Here is a 20,303-nt window from a genome sequence, read left to right as displayed (position 1 = left end):
ATTACCGGCAAGCCAGGTTCTCTAATAAAAAGGCAATAGAAGTGGCTGTCACGTGTTCAGTATGTGTCTTTAATATCTTGTTGGAAAGAGAGGGTTATGTAAGAGAATCATGACATGGATATTCACTTTAAGAAGATTATGGAACAGTCAGACGAAATGGGAGAATGGGGGTGTGGGCAAAATGCACACAGCCAGCGGTATGATATAAGTCAGACATAGCAGGTGAACTGAAGTGAGGCTGCTTGTTCAATTTTACAAATCTGTCTGGTTGTCCAGGTGAGTAATGGATACTGGTCATTTTCTTTTGTGGCTCAGTAGCGGGAGACAAAGTTTGCTGATTTCCTTATAATGCTAGGAGAAGTTGAAGCTTGTGGGAAAAGAGGAAGGCTCAACGTGAGATGGATTGACCCAATCCGGGAAGCCATGGCCCTCAGATTGCAAGACCTGAGAATATCTGTTAACGATAGGATGGTTTGGAGGACATTAATTCACAGGGTTGCCATGAGTTGGAAGCGACAGGATGGCACTTAACACATGCACATATTACTGTATGCTGGATTCACAAATAAACGAAGAAATTCCATAAAACAAACACAAGCGCTTCTGACCCTCACTCCTTGGCTCAAATGTTCTTGCCAGCTTGCTGTATCTTTATAGGTAAACCTTGCTGCTTTTGACATTTGTCTTTGGTGTGAGGCAACAGTAGTTTGGCAGTAATTTTTCCGGCTCAGCATCTGTGTTCATACAGTATATAAGCGAGAACCAAAAAGGTTAGAGAGAAAATTAATTTTAGAAAAACATAGACTCTTTGTTATTGGAGCTCAAATGTTTAAAAACTATAAAAAAATGTATTTGGCACACATAAAACATGTAAGTTGACCTTGCCCTGTTAAATTAATTTTTTTGACCTTGACCTGTTAAACTAGTTCTTTAGTTTTTAGTTCTCACCCGTATGTCAGGTTAGATTTTTGTTTCCCTTTTTGCTACTTGTTTAGATAGTATAGAAGCCTTGAAAGAGAACAGAAACATAGTGGCAAAACTGAGGCTTTAGCGTATTAATAGATTCATGTTCTAATAAGGTGACCTGTCAAATTGGTTATTATATCCTTAACACTATTTTGCTCCCTTATATTTGGGAAACAGCCTCCTGGGAGGAGACTGTCCAGGGCCCTGTCCGTCCTGGTCCACCCTGATTGGCCCTCCCCCTCCATCTCTCGCCCTCCCTTCTTGCCTGCTAGCAGCGCTGCTGCCTCCAGACAGGTCTTTGCCGCCGAACAGGAGGCTGGGCTGCAGAGATGCTGCCGATGGCTAGGAGCCAAGCCGGCCACAGGGCTTTGCTGCCGAAGAGAGGCTCCCCCTGGGGGGAAGAGGGGGGAGGGGGAGGCTTTCCAGCCTCCCTTGGGCTACAAAGCCCTGTTGCCGGCTCGTGGAGGGCCTCGCAGCCAGCAAGGGCCTTCCCCTACCCCCTTCACAGCCCATTTGTAAAATGGGCTTTTCTACTAGATGTTTAATAATTTTGGTTAGTTCCTTGCCTGTGCTTTTGTGCTGCATACCTTTGGGTACACTTCTGGAACATTATGGTTACAAGTGCTGTGAATTCAATTTTATGTTCTGTCTGATGGTTTTGCCGTTGTTCTCCTTCCATGAAATTTTCTCATAAACGTGAAACGGTGTAGTTGCATGGGTTTGGCTTGGACATTTGTTGGTTAGTCCATATGAAAGTAACATCTCGACCTGTTCATAATTAACTGAATAAAATATCAAACTGCTGCTGGGAAGTGTGACCTACCTGTCTGTCTGGGCCAGGAAAGAGGTTCCTCTATGCAGCTGCATCCTTGGGGCACGTTGGACCCGCCCCGGCTTGATTCTGCCATCATGTGAGTGCACTTGGGGGAACCTTGGGCTTGCCCACTGCCTCTTCTGGCAATCACATACAGACAGCTACAGCATGCCATAGGTTGCTATTATATCTGAACCAACTAATGGTGTCTTTTGCTTTCCCCGCCTCACTGCCTGCATCCCCCAGACAGCTTTACGCTGTGTCATTTCCAACTGGCTGGTGATCCCTGGCCCCAAAGCAGCATGTCTGACCTCAACCAGGGCCAGAGCTTTTTCAGCCCTTGATTATATGTTCTCTTTACAGTCAGTCCCTGTTATGATATCCAAATTTACTTAATTGGTTTTTGAAAGTCTTTGTGTCCCTCTTCAAATATTTGTACCCTGTGTCTGGGAGAAAAGTCTTTGATATCCGATTTATCTGATATTGTTGTGCAGTGTGGCTAGGCAAATCTGGGAATCATTAAGATAATTATGTTCTCTTGTCTAACCCCATTAAAGCCGTAAAGATTAAATTCTTTAGGAGTGTGTCTGGCAGGCTTTCACACACACACCATCTTATGTTTCATGTATCTCAAGCACTAATCGTACTTTACAGTCTCTTGGGTCTTATCCACATCTATGTGGAAAAGTGTTGCATTTGGTTTAGTAGCTTGATAACAGGGTGGAAGGTAACACTCTGAACAGAACATAGAAGGACTTCACTATGGAGGAAGATGTATTATTATTGTGTAGTACCATGATACTAAGTGGGGGGTGGAGGATGGCAGGTTACAGTGGATGAGCAATAGGGTTGTGAGTGTCCTGCATAGTGCTGGGGGTTGGACTAGATGACCCATGAGGTCCCTTCCAACTCTATGATTCTATGATTTGTCCCTTTGCTGAGAATTGTGTAAACAAAGATTAAATTCCAAGATAACTCCATCATGAGATAGAAATGCCTGGAATCTAGTAACTGTGTGTTAGCTTTGAAAGATACCTTCTATCTAGCGCAGTATGGATCCATGTCTGGTTGTATCACCTCACAAGTACCGATACATTCATTGCTACATTTGCTGCCACTCAGAGCAAATGCTAATCTCATTAAGGTCACTCTTCCTCTGTCATTCTGGGACAATTGGGTTTGTGGCCCTAGTTTGAATGCCATCATTCTTCTGCCCCCATCAAAGTGGGTCTTGTGAGAATTCTGTGGTGGCCTGTTTATGTAGGCATAATCCTTTAAATTTGAATATGGAAGAGTAAGGATATCAGCCTTAATACAAAGTGCTGGCTGATCAACGCCATTGTCTTCCCCATAACAACCTATGGAAGAGAAAGCTGGACCCTGAAGAAGGACGACAGGAAGAGAATAGATGCTTTTGAATTATGGTGTTGGAGATGAATGCTGTGAATCTCATGGACAGTCAAAGTTACCAACAAGATGGTTTTAGAGAGGAGCAAACCAACTATGTCATTAGAAGGCAAGAGATTACGGCTAAAGCTCACCTACTTTGGACACATCATGTGATCAAACTCGCTAGAAAATCATTAATGCTCGGCATGGTCAGCAGCAAAAGGAAACGTGGTCGCCAAAGGATCCGCTGGCTCGACAAGATCAAAGCCGACACAGGGATGACCATGAACCAATTAAAAGAAGCAGTCAGAGACGGGCGCATGGCTAAGACTTTCCTATAGAATCGCCGAGGGTCGGACATGACTGAACAGATGACATCATCATCAATATTTTAAATTAAGAGTGTGTGAGAGAAGCCCTGACCTAGATTACTCAGGCTAGCCTGATCTTATCAGATATAACAAGCTAAACAGTGTCAGTCCTGGTTAGTATCTAGTAGGGTCAGGCAGCAGAAGGTGTCCAAGTCGAGATTTGCCGTGGGAGCTATCTCTGGAATGTCTCCTTCTAGAACTGATACAAGGCATCAGCGGTACCATTACTAGTGCCTGCAATATATTGTGCGGAAAGATATGTTAGCAGTCAGGCATGTTAGGACAAACTTGCACACTAGACTCATAACTCATTCTGAATGTGACATCTGCTAATTATTCTGACTACCGCCTGATGGTTGCACCAAGACAATACCCACCTGTTCCTGGACTTCTTGCACCACAGGCAGGCAGTCACCAGTATCAGGAAGACTTCTAGAAAGGCGAGATCCCTCAGGATCCTGGAATGGCCCTGATGTGCCCGCCATCAGTGGGTGTATCAGCATATCTGAGGTGGCCGGAAGAGAGTCCTCCGGTTACAGTGTCATCTGCCATATAGTGATCCCACTGAAGCTGCCCAAAATCTGAGCCAGACCAAAATATCCACCTGCATGCCTCATGTTGCCCTGATTAAATGATGGGGCACTTGAATCTTGGCTGTAGCCCAGGCCAATCTGGCTCCAGAGGCACATCCTGGTGAGACTACCCTGTGCACAAAATTCAAGTGTCCTAATGCCACCTGTAGTTTCCTCAGTGTGCACTTTCTGTTCCCCCATTTAACTGTGCAGTATCCCTTTCAAAGGGCAAGGAGACTGAAGGGGCCCTGCTTGGAGTCGAGCATTATCTCTAAGAATGCCAGCTGGGTTACTGGACATAGCAAGGTGTAGTGGTTAAGAGAGGTGGCTTCTAATCTGACGATCCAGGTTTGATTCCCTGCTCCTGTACACGCAGCCAGCTGGGTGACCAACCAAGCAGTCCTACCAGAGCTCTCTCAGCCTCATAAGGTGTCTGTTGTGGGGACAGGAAGGGAAGGAGATTTGACTGATATTCCTGCTCAGTCAGAACAGCTTTATCAGTGCTGTGGTGAGCCCAAGGTCACCCAGCTGGCTGCATGTGGGGGAGCAGGGAATCAAACCCGCCTCACCAGATTAGAAGTCCAAAATCCTAACCAGTACACCAAACAGGTATGAGGAAAGAAGATTCTGGTAATGAATGAGGTGAACAACCAACGATTAATCAGATTTAACTAAGGGAAGAAGAGGCAGGGTTTTTTATGATGGAGATCAATATGACTTGATGATGGGTTGAATATGACAGGCTGGATTAAAACTAAGATTTCGGCTGACAGGAGGCAGATCTGCCTGCAGGACAACATTTTCCTGCTGCAGCCCACTGGTCTTGCTGAAAAGCTGTTCTTGGAGGGTAGGAGGCTCTCAGGAATGGCTGGAGGAGCAGCAGGAAGGGAGAGTTGGCAGAAATTACACAAATAAAATTTAGCCTGGCTGCAGGCTACAACAAAAAACGAAGATGAAGCCCTAAGTTTGTGCCTGGTAGACATTGTGATGATGCTGATGCCTGTGCAGTTGAGGAACGGGAAAGCTGGGTGGAAGAAGAAGAGCTCTTGAGCCTTGGGAACGGAGCAGTGAGGGTTCTGTGTGGAAATAGCAGGCAGAAAGCTGGAGATGGTTCCGCCTCACAACAGCACTGGGCCCTGAAGGCTGATTGACTTGCAGTGTTGCTCCTGCAGATTCACTCTTCAGCCTAATTCTGTGAACAGAATTCTGGGAATTTGTAAATTTCCCCCAATGGATTTGTGAGCAAGGGCTTATCCTCCTGCTGGAACCCGTTTCTGGCTTTGGCTCCAGGCAAGTTTCTGAATAACCAACCAAGCTTCAGTGTGTATGCACACAAAGGAGTGTGTTTAAAAAGAAATAAATAAATCTATCAGCACAAAAGGTTGCTTTGGAAGAGACCCAGGAGCTGCAGTACATTCTGCAGCAGATGTTTCTGTGAGAGGACTGTTTTCTTGAAAAACCAAAAACCCTGAAGAACATTTATATCATCTCAGGAGAGGTCCGCAATGGCTCCTTCCACACTGCCTAGCCGAGAAAACTGAAATGGGGACAAAATTCCAGATGAAACAAGAATTAGTAGCTTGGATCCCAGGGACACTTTCCACAAACAAAAAGGGAGGGCAATGTTTTGGCTAATTTCCCCTTCCCACTCCAGTCTTCCAACTTTTGCCTCATGCAGTTCCTTGGGGGGCCCTTCTACCTCCCCCCCCTCAGCAGCATTTCAGGGAACCATTTGGTTTTATAGCCCAAGTTTTGTTTGTAGCTTGTTTAAAGGGTTGCCAGGTTTCCCCCTGTCACTGTTGATAAGGGGAGAGTAGGGCTGCCAGATCCAGGTTGGGAAACTCCGGAGCTTGAGGAAAATAAGGACCTCAGTGGAATACAGTGCCATGGAGTCTCCCTCCAAAGGAAATGAATCCTGGGGCATCCCCAGGTCTCACCTGGAAGTTGGCTTCCTAAGGGTTTTAGCAGTGAGAGCCATTTTGGTGTAGTGGTTAAGAGTGGCGGCTTCTGATCTGGAGAACTGGGTTTGGAGGAGAGGAGAACAATGTAAGCTTGCTTTGCGTCCCCTTTGCAGGGTAAAAAGGTAAAGGTATCCCCTGTGCAAGCACCGAGTCATGTCTGACCCTTGGGGTGATGCCCTCTAGTGTTTTCATGGCAGACTCAATACGGGGTGGTTTGCCAGTGCCTTCCCCAGTCATTACCGTTTACCCCCCCCAGCAAGCTGGGTACTCATTTTACCAACCTTGGAAGGATGGAAGGCTGAGTCAACCTTGAGCCGGCTGCTGGGATTGAACTCCCGGCCTCATGGGCAAAGCTTTTAGATGGCTGCCTTACCACTCTGCGCCACAAGAGGCTCTCTTTGCAGGGTATAAATGAACAAAATAATTTTTTTAAATTTTGTCCTATGCAATCTGTTTTGAGTCTCGTTGAGGCAGGTGGACTATAAATAAAGGAAATAAGTAAATACTTGTAAAACATGTTAAACACTTGGTCAAAAGGGAGAGGCAAAATTCTCTTTCTAAAATTAATGCTATAGTTTAATGACTGTTCATATGGTTGGCATCTTTCTGGAGTAATACATAGTAAAAATTTGTTAAAGTTTACCCACTCCTTTAAAACTCTGGCAGTGCAGCAAATATTTCCCCAGTGGAGTATGTTCTGTTCTGTTCATCAGTATTGATGTCATATTTGCAAACTGGACTTTCAAGATCCCCCCCCCGCCCCCATTAAGGTATAGAGAGAGGTTTCTTAGGTAACCTGCTTTCCTCTGTTTGTGTACAGCAAGTGATTTAGATTCAGCACAGGTGTAACTTGTAAACCTTTGTTTCATACATGGGGGCCTCTTCAACTGCTATGGGTCTGTTTATATTGGACCCAGCGCTATTACTAGAGAAGCAAAACAAATTTAGAGTCCAGGAGCACCCTTAAGACCAACAAAGTTTTATTCAAGGTGTGAGCTTCTGTGTGCACGCACACACTTCCTCAGATACAGTATGATGGGATGGAGGCAACCAGTCCATACTTTCAGGCAATGTGTGAGAGTGTAAATCAGGGGTAGTCAACCTGTGGTCCTTGGGGTAGTCAACCTCAGGGGTAGTCAACCTGTGGTTCATGGACTACAATTTCCATGAGCCCCTGCCAGCATTTGCTGGCAGGGGCTCATGGGAATTGTAGTCCATGAACATCTGGAGGACCACAGGTTGATTACCCCTGGTGTAAATCAACGTACAGCATAATTAAAATGGTGAAAGGATTCCAGAGATAAAAAGGAAAAAACAGCCATTTGGATTTGTTTGTATTCACATGAGATTGAATTGCATGGGAGACATCTTGGGCTCAATAAATATGTCTACATTAAGAGAATAATGGGCAACTAGATAATGGGTTGCTGGCAACAGTTAGCTGAGCAAGTTAACGTTAATGCCCTGAGGCAGGGTTGGCCCTGCTTAGTATTTGGATGGGAGACTGCCAAGGTAAAGGTATCCTCTGTGCAAGCACCTATTAGGCAGATGCAGCCAATGGCAAGCCACCTCTGAATGTCTCTTGCCTTGGAAACCCCATGGGGTCTCCATTAGTCAGCTGTGATTTGATGCCACTTTCTACCATCCAATTAATGTAGCTGCAAAAAAGGCATCCTGCCAGTTTCATGTAGCATGGAAGGCGGTCCCCGACCTTGATGGAGCTGATCTTGTCACCTGGATCCATGCTATCTTGAGGCCAGGATGTTGGAGTACCCTACATGAGTGTGCTTTTAAAGACAACCCAGAAACTCCAAATGGTGCAGATTGCTGCAGGCAGGTTACTCTTGGGAGTGAGCTGTAATTTGCATGTCACACCCATTCTGCAGACACTGTCCTGGTTACCAGTCGGGTCTTGAGGCCAGTTCATTTCAAGGTTCTGATTACCTCTTAATGGCTTGGCTCTCCCATACCTGCAGGGCTCCTGCCTTTGTTGCAATGCTCCACTCTGACAATTTTGCTCACCTGGGGAAAGGCTTAAGGTGCCACCCGTCATGCCCTTTCACGGGCATTCTCAGTGGTGGCTCGCACCTTGTGGAACATCCTGCCTGAGAAAGTCAGGAAAGCTCCCATACTTCTGTCATTCTGCATTACATGCCAAACAGAAATGTTCCGGAGGTCATTTTTTAAAAAGTGATTGGAACTGTAGTAAAACAGTCTGGGAGGGCCCTTTATAATGGAATAGGTTGCAGTCCGTTGCAATATTATACGTTTCTTATATCTTGTAATCACCTTTCTGCCTTGTCTTAGTTTGTTTGCATTATTTTCAAATTCTGTAGTTGATTTATATTGTTCGTTGGTTGTTCCATGCCATCTGAGTGCTCTGTAGTCTGCCTTGTGTCTCTTTGAGAAAGGCAGACTGTAAATAACATAATCAATCAAATCAGTGCCTAAAAACTGTCATTAGAACTTTTATTTATTGTTTATTTGCTATTGCTTGTTTGTATGTTTGCAGTGGCCTTTGGCTATGCGTAATAAATATGACTGACTGATTTATTTGCCATGGCCTCTCTGGAGACTCAGGATGGCTTTATTGGCTTTTATTTTTAGTTTTTGCTTTCTAATCTGTAACCTACCTTAGGATGCTTGTCACTGTATTGTAAATCGTGTTTTATTTAATCAGATATCCCTTTTCAGTATAGTTAAGGGAACTATATAGGGCTGGAGGAATGGCTGGCACAGTGGCTTGAGTATTAATTTCCTGTGACCAAAGACTGCCCAATATCCTCTGTGCTTTTATCTCCAAATAACTCTCATTGTTCCAGTGCTTTAAAAAAACTTTGAGCTCTTTGGCTTATACTTTGTTGAGTGTCACAAACATCCTCATCAGCTGTCATGGACTATATGAATGAGAAAAACATACTTTCAGTTAGGATGAGGCAGCTTTAGTCTCTTGGAAATATTTTAGACAGTACATTTCGTAGAAAGAGTCCAGTTGTTTAAAAAGTTACTCCTAATGTTTTCCAGCTGTGTCCTTAATATATAAAACTCCTTCAAGCAAAATTAAACAGATGTAGTGAATTCTGCATACTTATTGCTTCCCAGGCTCATAAGAAAAGGATCTTGTATTTGTAGCAAGGCATGTTAAGGCAGTGGTGGTGCCTCAGCTGTTAATGGTTACATGAGATTTTTGGATGTATGAGGAATCAGAATAAAAACATAGCAGCTTAACCTAGATGGGCTAACTTTAGCCTTGTATGCTATTTCTTTTTCATTTGAATCAAAAACCTTCATCGGTTTTCAAAAATGTTTTTGACAAAGCCAGAGTGTATCTATTGTGTTTCTTAACAGTTCAGGCATATATAACTTGTGTTAAGTGACCATGTGCATGCACTCCTGTTTAAGAACGAAATATTAAAAATGTGCCCAATCTAGTACTCTGGGCAAGGATCCAAGCAATAAGCACAGGAATTGGCAATAGACCATGCTCTGCATAAATGAGGGGACCAAGCAACAAGCAAAGCTGAACCTATAAGACAAGCTTTCTCAACCCTGGGGTTTCCTGAATGGATGGAAGTTAGCTAGAAATTTTTTTTTCATTTATTGCATTGGTTCTCAACCCAGGGGCCGTGACCCCTTTGGGGGTTGAATGACCCTTTCACAGGGGTTGTGGCAAGGCAAGCAGCTTGGCAGGGGGGGGGGCACTTCCACTGTAGCCAATCCTCCTGCAGGCAGAAAAGAGCAAGATGGCATGGTGGGGCAAGGGGCAGAACTGAACTGAGAAACCCTGGAAAAAAACCAATTTATATACAGCCATGAACAATGGATCTTCATGCCATTGGTCAGTTTGGGTTTAATTTCTGTGAAAATTATGGTTGGGGTCACCACAACATGGGGAACTGTATTAAAGGATCACGGCATTAGGAAGGTTGAGAACCACTGATTTATCTGGTGATATGGCCATATATGGCTTGTGATGGGACTGGAGGGGGGTGGGAGGGAGAGGGACCTCGATAGGCCTTTAAAACAGCTCTGCTTCCCAACCATAATCTGCATAATTGCACCGCATCTGGAGTTTCTCGAAGCCTGAAGAATGTTTCAGGGGTTTCTCAGTAGTAAAAAGCTTGAGAAAGGTCAGCTTGGTGTAGTGGTGAGGAGTGCTAATCTGGTGGGTCTGGGTTTGATTCCCTGCTTCTCTTCCACATGCAGCCAACTGGGTGACCCTGGACTCTCTACACAGCCTCCTTGTGCATGCCTGTTATTCTACTAACTTGGTGTAGTGGTTAGCTTGCTGTAGTGCGGACTTCTAACCTGGTGAGCCAGGTTTGCTTCCGCGCTCCCCCACATGCAGCCAGTTGGGTGACCTTGGGCTCGCCACAGCACTGATAAGGCTGTTCTGACTGAGCAGTAATATCAGGGCTCTCTCGGCCTCACAGGTTGTCTGTTGTGGGGAGAGGAAAGGGAAGGCAATTGGAAGCCGCTTTGAGACTCCTCTGGTAGAGAAAAGTGGCATATAGGAACCAAATCTTCTTAAGGGAAAGGAGCATTTGGTAAATGCAAAAAGGTTGTTAGTGTTACTCAGGAATTGCATTTCAGATTTCCTTAGTTCCTACTAATTTCCCACAATTTATATTGTGTTCATACTGCCAAATATGTATGCAAAAAAATCCGCCTGATTTTCAGAACCTGAATAAATTTTTATTATTGGAAGCTTAACAGCAAGAAGAATCAACTTAGTTCTAAGCAATAGAGTTTTACATAGCCTTGAAAATAGTGGACAGCTCATTGTTTGGTGTGGATGGACTTCAATGACCACGTCTACTTTCAAGATTTGCTCCATATTGTTTATCTTGTATATGTTGGGGATATTCAAGCATCTATAACCAGTTCTGCAGCATTGGCAATAGCTATCTGTTAGTTCCCTGTTCAAAGTTCTGGTTTTAGTTTGAAAGGTCTTCATAGACCTGCGTTCATATGGGGCCACCTCTTCCAATACGTTCTCCATGCCAAGTAAGATCTGCATTGGATTGTCCCTGGATTATATACGTTCAAGTTGGCTTCAGCAAGAAGAAGGGCTTGGGACGAGAGGTCTGGGAAATGGCTTTTGGGAGGGAGCTTGCCAAAGCATGTATGTCCCTGGTGTCTTTTAGAAAAGGTGCTCAGGATCATGTTATTTAAGCATTTGGGCGTTGTGATTGGTTGAACGATTGTTCCTGTTTTAAAACTGTATTTATAATTTTATTTCTGATAATTTTTATAAGTAGTGGGTTTAAAAAAATAATAAAGCTTGTAAGCTCCATAAGGTGAGGAAGAGTATAATCATGTTAACTACATTCTTATTTAAATTAGCAAAAGTTGCCAGAATGGGTCTTACAGTATTCACATTTGGCATCAATTTTGCTTAGATTACAAATGGGAAAACCATAAGGACTTGTGGGGGCCCTCTTTTTGTTCCCACCCTCATAATTCCCTCATTCCTTCTCTGAATATCCCTTATAGCCTCTCCTTGTCTCCTGCTTCCTTCTCTTCTTTTTGCCTGCCAGGTAACCTACCTTTATTTCTCTTCTGTCTTCAGCTCCCCCCCTTTAACAGCAAAACTATGGCTCAGCTATGCAGTATTTGCTAACAGACCCAGCAGCATATCTGGGAAACTGCTAGGACTTGTGGGAGGGACTTTCTTTTCCCTTTTATCCCCCTCCCCACACAATTTCCTCTTTCTCTCCTCTTGGAAGCCCCCATATCCTCTCTTCTTTCATTGCTTCCTTCTCTCTCTCCCCCCCCCCACAAGGAACTAAACAGTCTTTTCCTCCCTCCCCCACGCCTTCTTCAGCTATGGTTATTATTTAGCTACTTCATTTATACCCCTCCTTTCTCCACAATGGGGCCCAAATCAGCTTACGTCACTCTCATCTCCTTCACTATCCTCACAATAGCCCCGTGTGGTCGGACATGCTAAGAACGGGTCACTTCACTGGTGCCAGGTCACCCTGTGAGCTTCCATGACGCAATGGTGAATGGAATCTGGGTCTCCCAAATCCTAGTCTGAAACTCTGTCCATTACACAACACTGGCTTTTACGAACCATCTGGCTGTTGAAGAGTAGCAATCACCTTGGTCCGGATGAGTTATGAAACTTGCAAGGTAGCCAGTTGCCAAGCGGTTCTTGTCAGGCTTGATCCCAGTGAGTCTTCCTTTAAAGGCCAAAGCAGCTCTGAAAAAGCTCCTGTCCTCCTTCTTGCCTTATACTGACATAAATCAAGACTGGAACTGGTTGGCAGTACTGCGAGGTTGCCTAGTAATGATTACTGTAGGCATCTGTTCCTTAAAGCTATAGGTGCTCATTGTTATTTGGGGAGGTTATAAATTCAGATTTTTTTTGCAGACTTGGGGCATTTTCCCCATTTATTAAAAGATCTGTTTTGTCTATTCATAGTTCCATTCTCTGTGTTGGCAGATACATTAATAAAGTGATGGTTCTAAGCATTGTATTAGATGTCGTGCAGATGGAAATATGCCTGCAGTCTAATTGACGGTGTTTCTAATCAAATTTCGCTTTGTTTTTTCTTGTTGCTAGAGGCCTGATTTCTGCCTTTCTGGTTCCTTGTCTGAAGGTATTCCAGCTTGGTAATGGCAACAGAATTCATCAAGAACTGCTGCAGAGGGTGTTTGTACGTTGAGAAAGAAAAGCATGACTGTAAGTTCAATTTGCATCTTGTCAGTTCTGGCAAGGGGTTTTGAATGCTAGGAGCCATGCCATTCTTTTTTTCAGTGGATGAAATGTCTTGAGTGTTCATTTGTGCAAAAAGTCTATTAATACGTTGTATGATGTTGCATGCTGCTAATGATTTGTATTTACTAGGCAACTGCATTGTTATTTCTGTCCGCCTCAAGGGTAAGGTGACCAGATTGTCCCACTTTTGGAGGGACATCTGGGGGGTACCTGGCAAATTGTACTTATGTTGAAATTAAAAGAAAAATTAAAATACTATTTTTGCATTCTATGCATTCTATGAAACTTTTTGTTGCTCCAGATAGACCAAAATTTTAATCAAGAACCCCCCTGGTCAATGGTGTCCCGCTTTACCAATGTTAAAATCTGGTCACCTTACTCAAGGGTGGTGATTCTTTCTTGCATTCCGCATAGAACATTTTGTGTGATAATGAGATGGGCTGTTCCTCAGGGTTGACTTATCCCAGGCTATGAATGTTAATTTTTATGGCCCATAAAAGATTTGAATTAGGTTTTGCATGGATAACCTTTGACAACTTAAGTTTAAAATTCTCCCTTTAAAATCTGTCTGGTTGGGTTACTGGATATGGGAACCAGTACAAACCTCTTCAAGTTTCGGATATTTGCTACTTGCTGCTCCCTCTGGCTGGGTGTGACCAATGGGATGAAAAAAACCTCTTTGTCTTTGATCCTGTTATATACAAAAGATTGTTTCAGGCTGCTTATTTAAAATGAAATGTGCTTGTCATGCTTCCTATGTTAAACAGCAGCCTCTTTGGAGAAGGGCTCTGAAGCTGCAGCCGAATATAGATCTGATGTTGTGGAGAAACCTCCGTTGTCGTCTGTGTCCGTGAAACGGCAGGTTGGCTGTTCGGAGGATTATCTTCTGTCCAAACTCCCCACGGGGGGCAAGGAAGTGCCTTTTGTGGTTCCACAATTCAAGCTTGCCTACATTCAGCCCAGGAACCTTGGCAGTTCCCACCTTACTGGAATTCAAGGTAAAAGAATGAGAAGGAAACAGTATGGAATTTAAGTAGAAGCCTTTTTTCCAGGTTGTCTTTTGTGATTGGGGGAGAGGGGGGATATATTGATTCACAATTGTTGCCCTGGATCAGCAACCCCTGCCAACATCAGCAAGGAATTCTACCAGGTTTCAGGCCTCTGTCTTGAGGTTATTCATAGATTAGTATGCCCACTGTGTAGTGGTTAAGAGTGTGGACTTCTAATCTGGTGAGCCAGGTTCAATTCTGTGCTCCCCCACGTGCAGCCAGCTCAGTGACCTTGGGCTCTCCATGGCATTGATAAAACTGTTCTGACTGAGCAGTAACATTAGGGCTCTCTCAGCTTCACCCACCTCACAGGGTGTCTGTTGTAGGGAGAGGAAAGGGAAGGCGACTGTAAGACACTTTGAGCCTCCTTTGGGTAGAGAAAAGCAGCATATAAGAACCAACTCTTCTTCTTCTTTCTCTTCTTCTTCTTCTTCCACTATGCACACTATGTAAAACAAGGGCAACTTGTTTTGTTGGAGAATTCCTAACTTTTATCAGGGTCAGTTTTCGTTACCTCAGCTTCTGATTTACCCCCTGAAAATGTAAGCCAATCAGGATTTGAGTGCAGCAAGGGTGGCTGTTCTAACATGATGTAAACAAACCTGGATCCAAATAATTAGACCTGTGTTTTCCAACCATGATTTGTGCTACAGCTGTCTTTATTTCTGCAGCTTAATCTGGTTTGGAAGGTAGAGCCAAGATCTTGTTTCAAGAAGATATGGTTCCCATGACAATGTGCTCTTTCCTCTGTGTCTTTTGAAGTGGTTGGCTCTATATTCAACATCCCTCTCCCCCCCTTTTTTTTGCCCTTCTGTCTGTTGAGTCAGGAAACAGTATCTTATTGTGAAATGTATGCCCCTCAAGACTCTTAGCCCAGAGAAGTTGTGGGTAAGGCAGGAGGTTTACTGACATTGCATTCTTGACCTTGGGGTATTAAAAAAAAACAACCAGAGTATTTTGTGGCACTGAAAATGTTTAAATGTTTTAAAAGTGTTTAAATAAACATTTTTAAAGAGGGAACCATTCCAGGATAAAAACCCAAATTTAAAAGGTATTCTTCTGCTCCTGATTTAACCAATTTCTGTGTTCTTTCCAGTATTACATGGCTGGGATAGAGTACCAGTTCTTTGACTGTTCCTCCTTGTTGTAGAAATGCAAGAATTATTGCCCTTCAGTCTTATTGCCCTTCAGTCACTGCTGTTACTCAAGCCGTATGTTCCCCTTTCTTCCATGTCCTATCAGCTTCAGGTCATGCTACATGTTACAAGGAAAATGCAGGGCTCCCAAACCCATGTTTATATATATAACCACTGTGGGTGATGCACATGGTCAGTGTTGCATTTGAAGATCACTTGCTCATATGCATGCAGGGTTGGTGGGCCAGTAACTTGTAATCCTGGCAGACACACCACTGACATTCGTGGTAATGATACTTGAAATAAGCTGCCTGCTGCACGTGACAGCCTGCATCTTAATAGTCTCCTAGATGTCCCTAATGTGAGCCAACATCTTGGACACAAACAGGCTCCCTCTTGCACTCTGCATAATACGGAACATATTGTTGGCAAGACATAAATATCTAATAGTGATGATTGCCCTCGCTATTCATGCATAATAAACTAAAACACCAGAATACCCTTCAGACATTGCCAGCTATATGGATTAATGCATCCCTCCCATTCTTTTTAGCTGTGTGATATTTCCCTGGCATCGCTATGACTATTTGGTTGGCTCCAGTCAAGACTTCACCTTTATTCAGTTGCTGAGCTTTATTCACAATGTAAGGAGAGGAAATTATTCAAAAAACAAAGACTATATTCACCAAGCTCTTGCCTATGCCATACATAAGATTTTAGCAAAACGCTGAAATGCATAGTGATATATTGCCATGCCTCACAGGTTCTGCTGTAACATCTTTTGGTGACCGGAAGGCAGAACTTTCCAGTGCATACCAGCAAGGGCCTCTGTTTGATGTGGTGTATAACCCATTCTACATGCAGCAGCAGCATCCCCCTCCTTCCCCAGATTTGATCAGATGCCGCCCAGAAAAAACAGATAATAGAAGACTATATGGGTCAGGTAAGAAGCACCTTCTCTTGCACCAGCAATTTTCTGCCACTGCTCTTTGCTACCTGCGGGTAGATAATGTGAGTCGACATTTTCTGGTGTGGCTCAGAAGGTAATGTTGGATTTGGATTTGAAAAGTCTGAAAGCCCCTGTTCCACTTTGAACACAGTGGGCTTCTGGATCCCATTTGCCATAGTTGTAAGGATGTGTGTTAGAAGAGATGCCAAACAACTTTGAAATTATAATTATTATTACAAGCAGAAACCTGTGAAAACTTGTGGGGTGAATTTCCCCCTGCCACACTTCTTCCTTCTTTCTGCCATCTCCCTAGTGAAGAGGAGCCTTTAGACTCACGGGGTCACAGCTGAGCACAGGGTACGGCTTGTAATCCCTCTGCTGCACACCACCCCCAGTACACACTTCCTCGATCAGCCACAAACAAAAGCACTTAACAGAAACCACTCTCTAGCAGGCTACAAGAACCCCACTCACCCACAAACACTGCCCTCGGTCACATACACCCAGCAGCCTGCATTAGAAGAGGCAAAAAAAGAAGGAAAAACCTCTTACTTTGCCAGCAAATGCCCATGTGTTCCTTACCTTCTCCCCTGCTGTTCAGCTCTGCCTCCTCTTCTTTGTATTTAATGCCATCAAAATGAACCTGCATTATAATGAAGATGCAGAAAAGGTGCAATATTGCTTTATCCATCCCTCTGCTTACAGGGTCAGTCCCATTTACACTTTAGTGTGTGGCATTTGGATTATCAACAGACATGGGTGCCTGGAGTTCCGTGGTGGGAACCCAATTCTTAGGAGATGGATGGGTGGCTGGAGGGATGGAGGGATGGAGGGATGGATGCCTAGTTCAGATTGGGACCTTGTGTGGGGAGAGAGGGTTTAAGTCTTCTCTTCCCCCACCCTGGATGCCATCCCCCCTCCAACATTTTTTCCCAACATGGGGAAATGTGTATGTAGATACAATCCAGCATGGAATTCTCCTGCAGCAGTTTCACTTAAATTGTTGGGAGTCCAACCAGCACTAGAGTAAGCCCTCATGTGCAATGGGAATGGCATTGGAAGAGGTTCTTCTAAGTATGCAATTGTTTTTTAAGAATTTCATTTCTGAGCTGTTCTGTTACAGCCTGTGCAAATTACAGTGTTCCTGGGATTTATATTAGCAGTTCTTCTTTCTTTCTTGTTCTCTCTGCAGTTTGTGACTTAAGGAGTAGCACATTGCCCGGCTCATCCACTTTAAGTAACTCTATGTTTGATCTTACAAGTCCGCCCCATCGATTCATGCAGGTAAATTCTTCTTACTCCTTGAAAAAGCCGCACCCAGAACTTTGTTTTCTTTTCGTGTGCATTGTTAATTTTATGCTTACGGTGCCAAGGAAAGCCAAGAATTTTGTATAAGCCGATGAATTACTTTCAGAAACTGTTTTGTTCTCTTCAGTTTGAACTAAAGCATTGTGCATATTATTTAAGGATCAGACTAGATGTGTCCATAGAAGATGTATTTCTCTTCACTGTTCCCCGTCCTGGAGGGCAACTGCTCAGCTCTTTGGGCTCCCGCAAGCCTCCATCTTGACCCCTGCGCTCTTCAACACATCTAGATGAAATCCATAACTATTTTTGTGCTGAGTAGACATGTATGCAATCTGAAATGAGTCACTTCTCTCAATATTATTGAATGGATAGCTTCCTGCAATACCTGATCCGGTTCATTGCTTCAGTGGGATTTATAGACGACACACCTCACGCTTTTTAATAGCACAAAAGGCAAAAGCATAGCTGATCTCTACTCTATCTATTATACCTTGCTTGCCGTTCTTTGCTATTCATGCTGTGATTTGACAGGCTGTGCAGGTTTGCATCGCTGGCCTTGCCTTGCACAGGTGTTGCATTATTGTTGCCTTTCCTTTGCAGAGATACGATTCAGTGTCCAGCGTTCCGAGCAGCACCTCATCAAGGAAAGATTCGCAAGGTAGTAACAGGAGTCTAGGTAATAAATGCTGTTTGTCTTGTTTTCGTAACGAACTCTAAATTAGATGTTTAGACATGACTTTCGGAATGTGTACTGCAAATACAGATTTTGTGTACTCATTACATTGAGTGCTCACTACAAACGCAGCCCCAAGCAGCACACCTCTTTCTAGAGATACATAAAATTTAATGCTGCAGATTATTGTCCATTCCACGGCTTCTGAGTGAGACGTGTGAACTGTAGAACCGTAGAATTTTCTCCTTGCCCATGTGATATTAGAACCTCTAGCAACATGCCCCCCTGCCATGCCATTTGGGGCTGGGAAAGTGGCGTGGGCCATGGTGGTCCCATCCAGAACTGGGACCTCACAGTTGAACTTAAAGAAATTACAAGGTGGAAACTCTGTCTTTTAAATCGTGGTGTCCTCTGAGCATGAACGTGGGGATTCCCATCTCACCTAATTTGGCTCAGGATGTGCTGTGATGTTCTTCTGAGGCTGTTCTTGTCTATATTGCTTGTTCTGCAGTACTCTTTTCTGATGAAGTGTTACAAGATTTTAAACACTATATACATATACCAAGTATTTTCCTACATAGAGAAAGCTGTTCACATGGAAGCATTCAAATATGTAATTCCCCCTCATGCAGCAGTTCCCCCATGCAGCATTCAAATATGCAATTTCCCCCTTTCATTGAAGCATTCAAATATTCATTCCCTCCCCATGTAATTCCCCTCCCATGGAAGCATTCAAATATGCAATTCCACCTCCACTCCCGATCCAGGAAGGACTCTATTGTGTTTGTGTGTAGCATGGCAATGACCATCAAAAGCTGGGCCAATAGCCTCCTTCCATGCCATACTGATACTCTCTGCCAGTTTGGCACCCTGAGCAGCTGCTTGGGCATTAAACCAGCTCTGGTTTACAAGTCAATTTTATGATGCTTTAGGTCAGGGCTAGTCAAACTGCGGCCCTCCAGATGTCCATGGACTACAATTCCCAGGAGCCCCTGCCAGCATTCGCTGGCAGGGGCTCCTGGGAATTGTAGTCCATGGACATCTGGAGGGCCGCAGTTTGACTAGCCCTGCTTTAGGTGATATTAGGATTCTTGTTGACATGTACTCATGACACTCCTGATGCTGGCAAGAAATTAAGTAGCAATGCTCATGAAAGAAAGGTGAATCTCCTTGTGCATAATGGAGACTATCCTGTGGAGGGAAAATGCAGAACCATTTTCAGGATGAAAATGTAAGGCTTTGCTATGACAGTTTCCTCAGGGTTAAACACCACCCTTGAAGGATTTTCTTCCAGCTTTCCATCTGCCCCAGTGTCTCCAGTGGGAATTTAAACCTTGGAGGGGAAGGAATCTTTCTTTGGCTATAAACTCACCCAAGCCGGCGTTGGTAATTGAACAAAATTGTTAGTCCAATGTCACCTTTAAGACCAACAAAGTTTTATTCAAGGTGTCAGCTTTCGGGCTCATGCACACTTCCTCAAGCAATAAAAGCTCATATACCTAGAATAAAACTTTGTTGGCCTTAAAGGTGCCATTGGACTCAAATTTTGTTCTGCTGCTTCAGACCAACACGGTTACGTACCTGCAGAAACTATCTGCGAGGGTAATTGTGGACGAATGAAGTAAGATGACAGGAATAAGAGTTTGTTCAGGAAGAAACAAAGTTTGTTCAGGAAGAAACATACAACTGAAATAGACTGTGTATTTGAACTTGGATGGCCTATGGCCTAGTGCAATAAAGTTTACTGATACAACGGAGATAGGGTTGCTAGGTCCGGGCTACCGCCGGCAGGGGTGGAAGACACTTTCTGGAACATGAGAGAGAGAGAGAGTATCAAAGTAAACAGCAAAGCAGAACAATCTCAGTGTAAATTGTGTTGATCCGAAGAATCCTTCCTCCTTCTCTCTGAAGAATTGTGCATGCACAAAATAGCTCACACCTGAAATAAAACTTTGTTAGTCTTAAAGGTGCCGTGGACAGGTCTCTTTCTCATGCACAGGTGCTCGCTGTCTCTCAGCCAATGGGGAGAAGAGAAACTTGGCTTTTTATCTCTCCCACAGGAAAGCTGTATCACAGCAGCCCTGAGAAGAAAGCAGCAGAAAGCAATTGATGGAGCTGGAGAAAAGCAAGCCTGGGTTTTTTTGAGGGGAGGGGGATATGCCCCAGTTTCTTAAAGCCTGGAACTGGGGGGAGACATATGGAACTGAGGGATCCCCAGGCCCCAACTGGGGAATGGCAACCCTAAACTGAGATAAATTCTAACAATACTGGAATAAAATTTGAGCCCAACGGCACCTTTTGGACAACCAAGTTTTATTCAAGGTGTGAGCTTTCGTGTGCATGCCCACTTCCTCCCACTCCCTGACAGCTTTTTATAGAACACATAAA

General features: G+C 44.0%; 1 protein-coding gene across 10 annotated transcripts in view; it reads left to right on the top strand.

The window, feature by feature from the left end:
* TC2N (tandem C2 domains, nuclear) overlaps window positions 1-20,303 on the top strand; it is a 50,122-nt gene that overhangs the window by 14,226 nt on the left and 15,593 nt on the right. For 6 of the 10 annotated variants that reach the window (XM_077323505.1, XM_077323504.1, XM_077323506.1 and 3 more), the window contains exons 2-6: window positions 12,645-12,764; window positions 13,568-13,798; window positions 15,749-15,928; window positions 17,127-17,218; window positions 17,843-17,918. In XM_077323505.1, coding sequence (XP_077179620.1) covers window positions 12,698-12,764; window positions 13,568-13,798; window positions 15,749-15,928; window positions 17,127-17,218; window positions 17,843-17,918 — 646 coding nt within the window. In that variant the 5' untranslated portion in view covers window positions 12,645-12,697. The remainder of the gene's footprint in view (window positions 1-12,644; window positions 12,765-13,567; window positions 13,799-15,748; window positions 15,929-17,126; window positions 17,219-17,842; window positions 17,919-20,303) is intronic. The other 4 variants (XM_077323510.1, XM_077323509.1, XM_077323508.1 and 1 more) reach the window with 2 other exon arrangements.

The sequence above is a fragment of the Paroedura picta genome, chromosome 2 (genome assembly GCF_049243985.1).
Source record: "Paroedura picta isolate Pp20150507F chromosome 2, Ppicta_v3.0, whole genome shotgun sequence".
Lineage (NCBI taxonomy): Eukaryota > Metazoa > Chordata > Lepidosauria > Squamata > Gekkonidae > Paroedura > Paroedura picta.
This window is presented reverse-complemented; position numbering and strand designations above follow the sequence as displayed.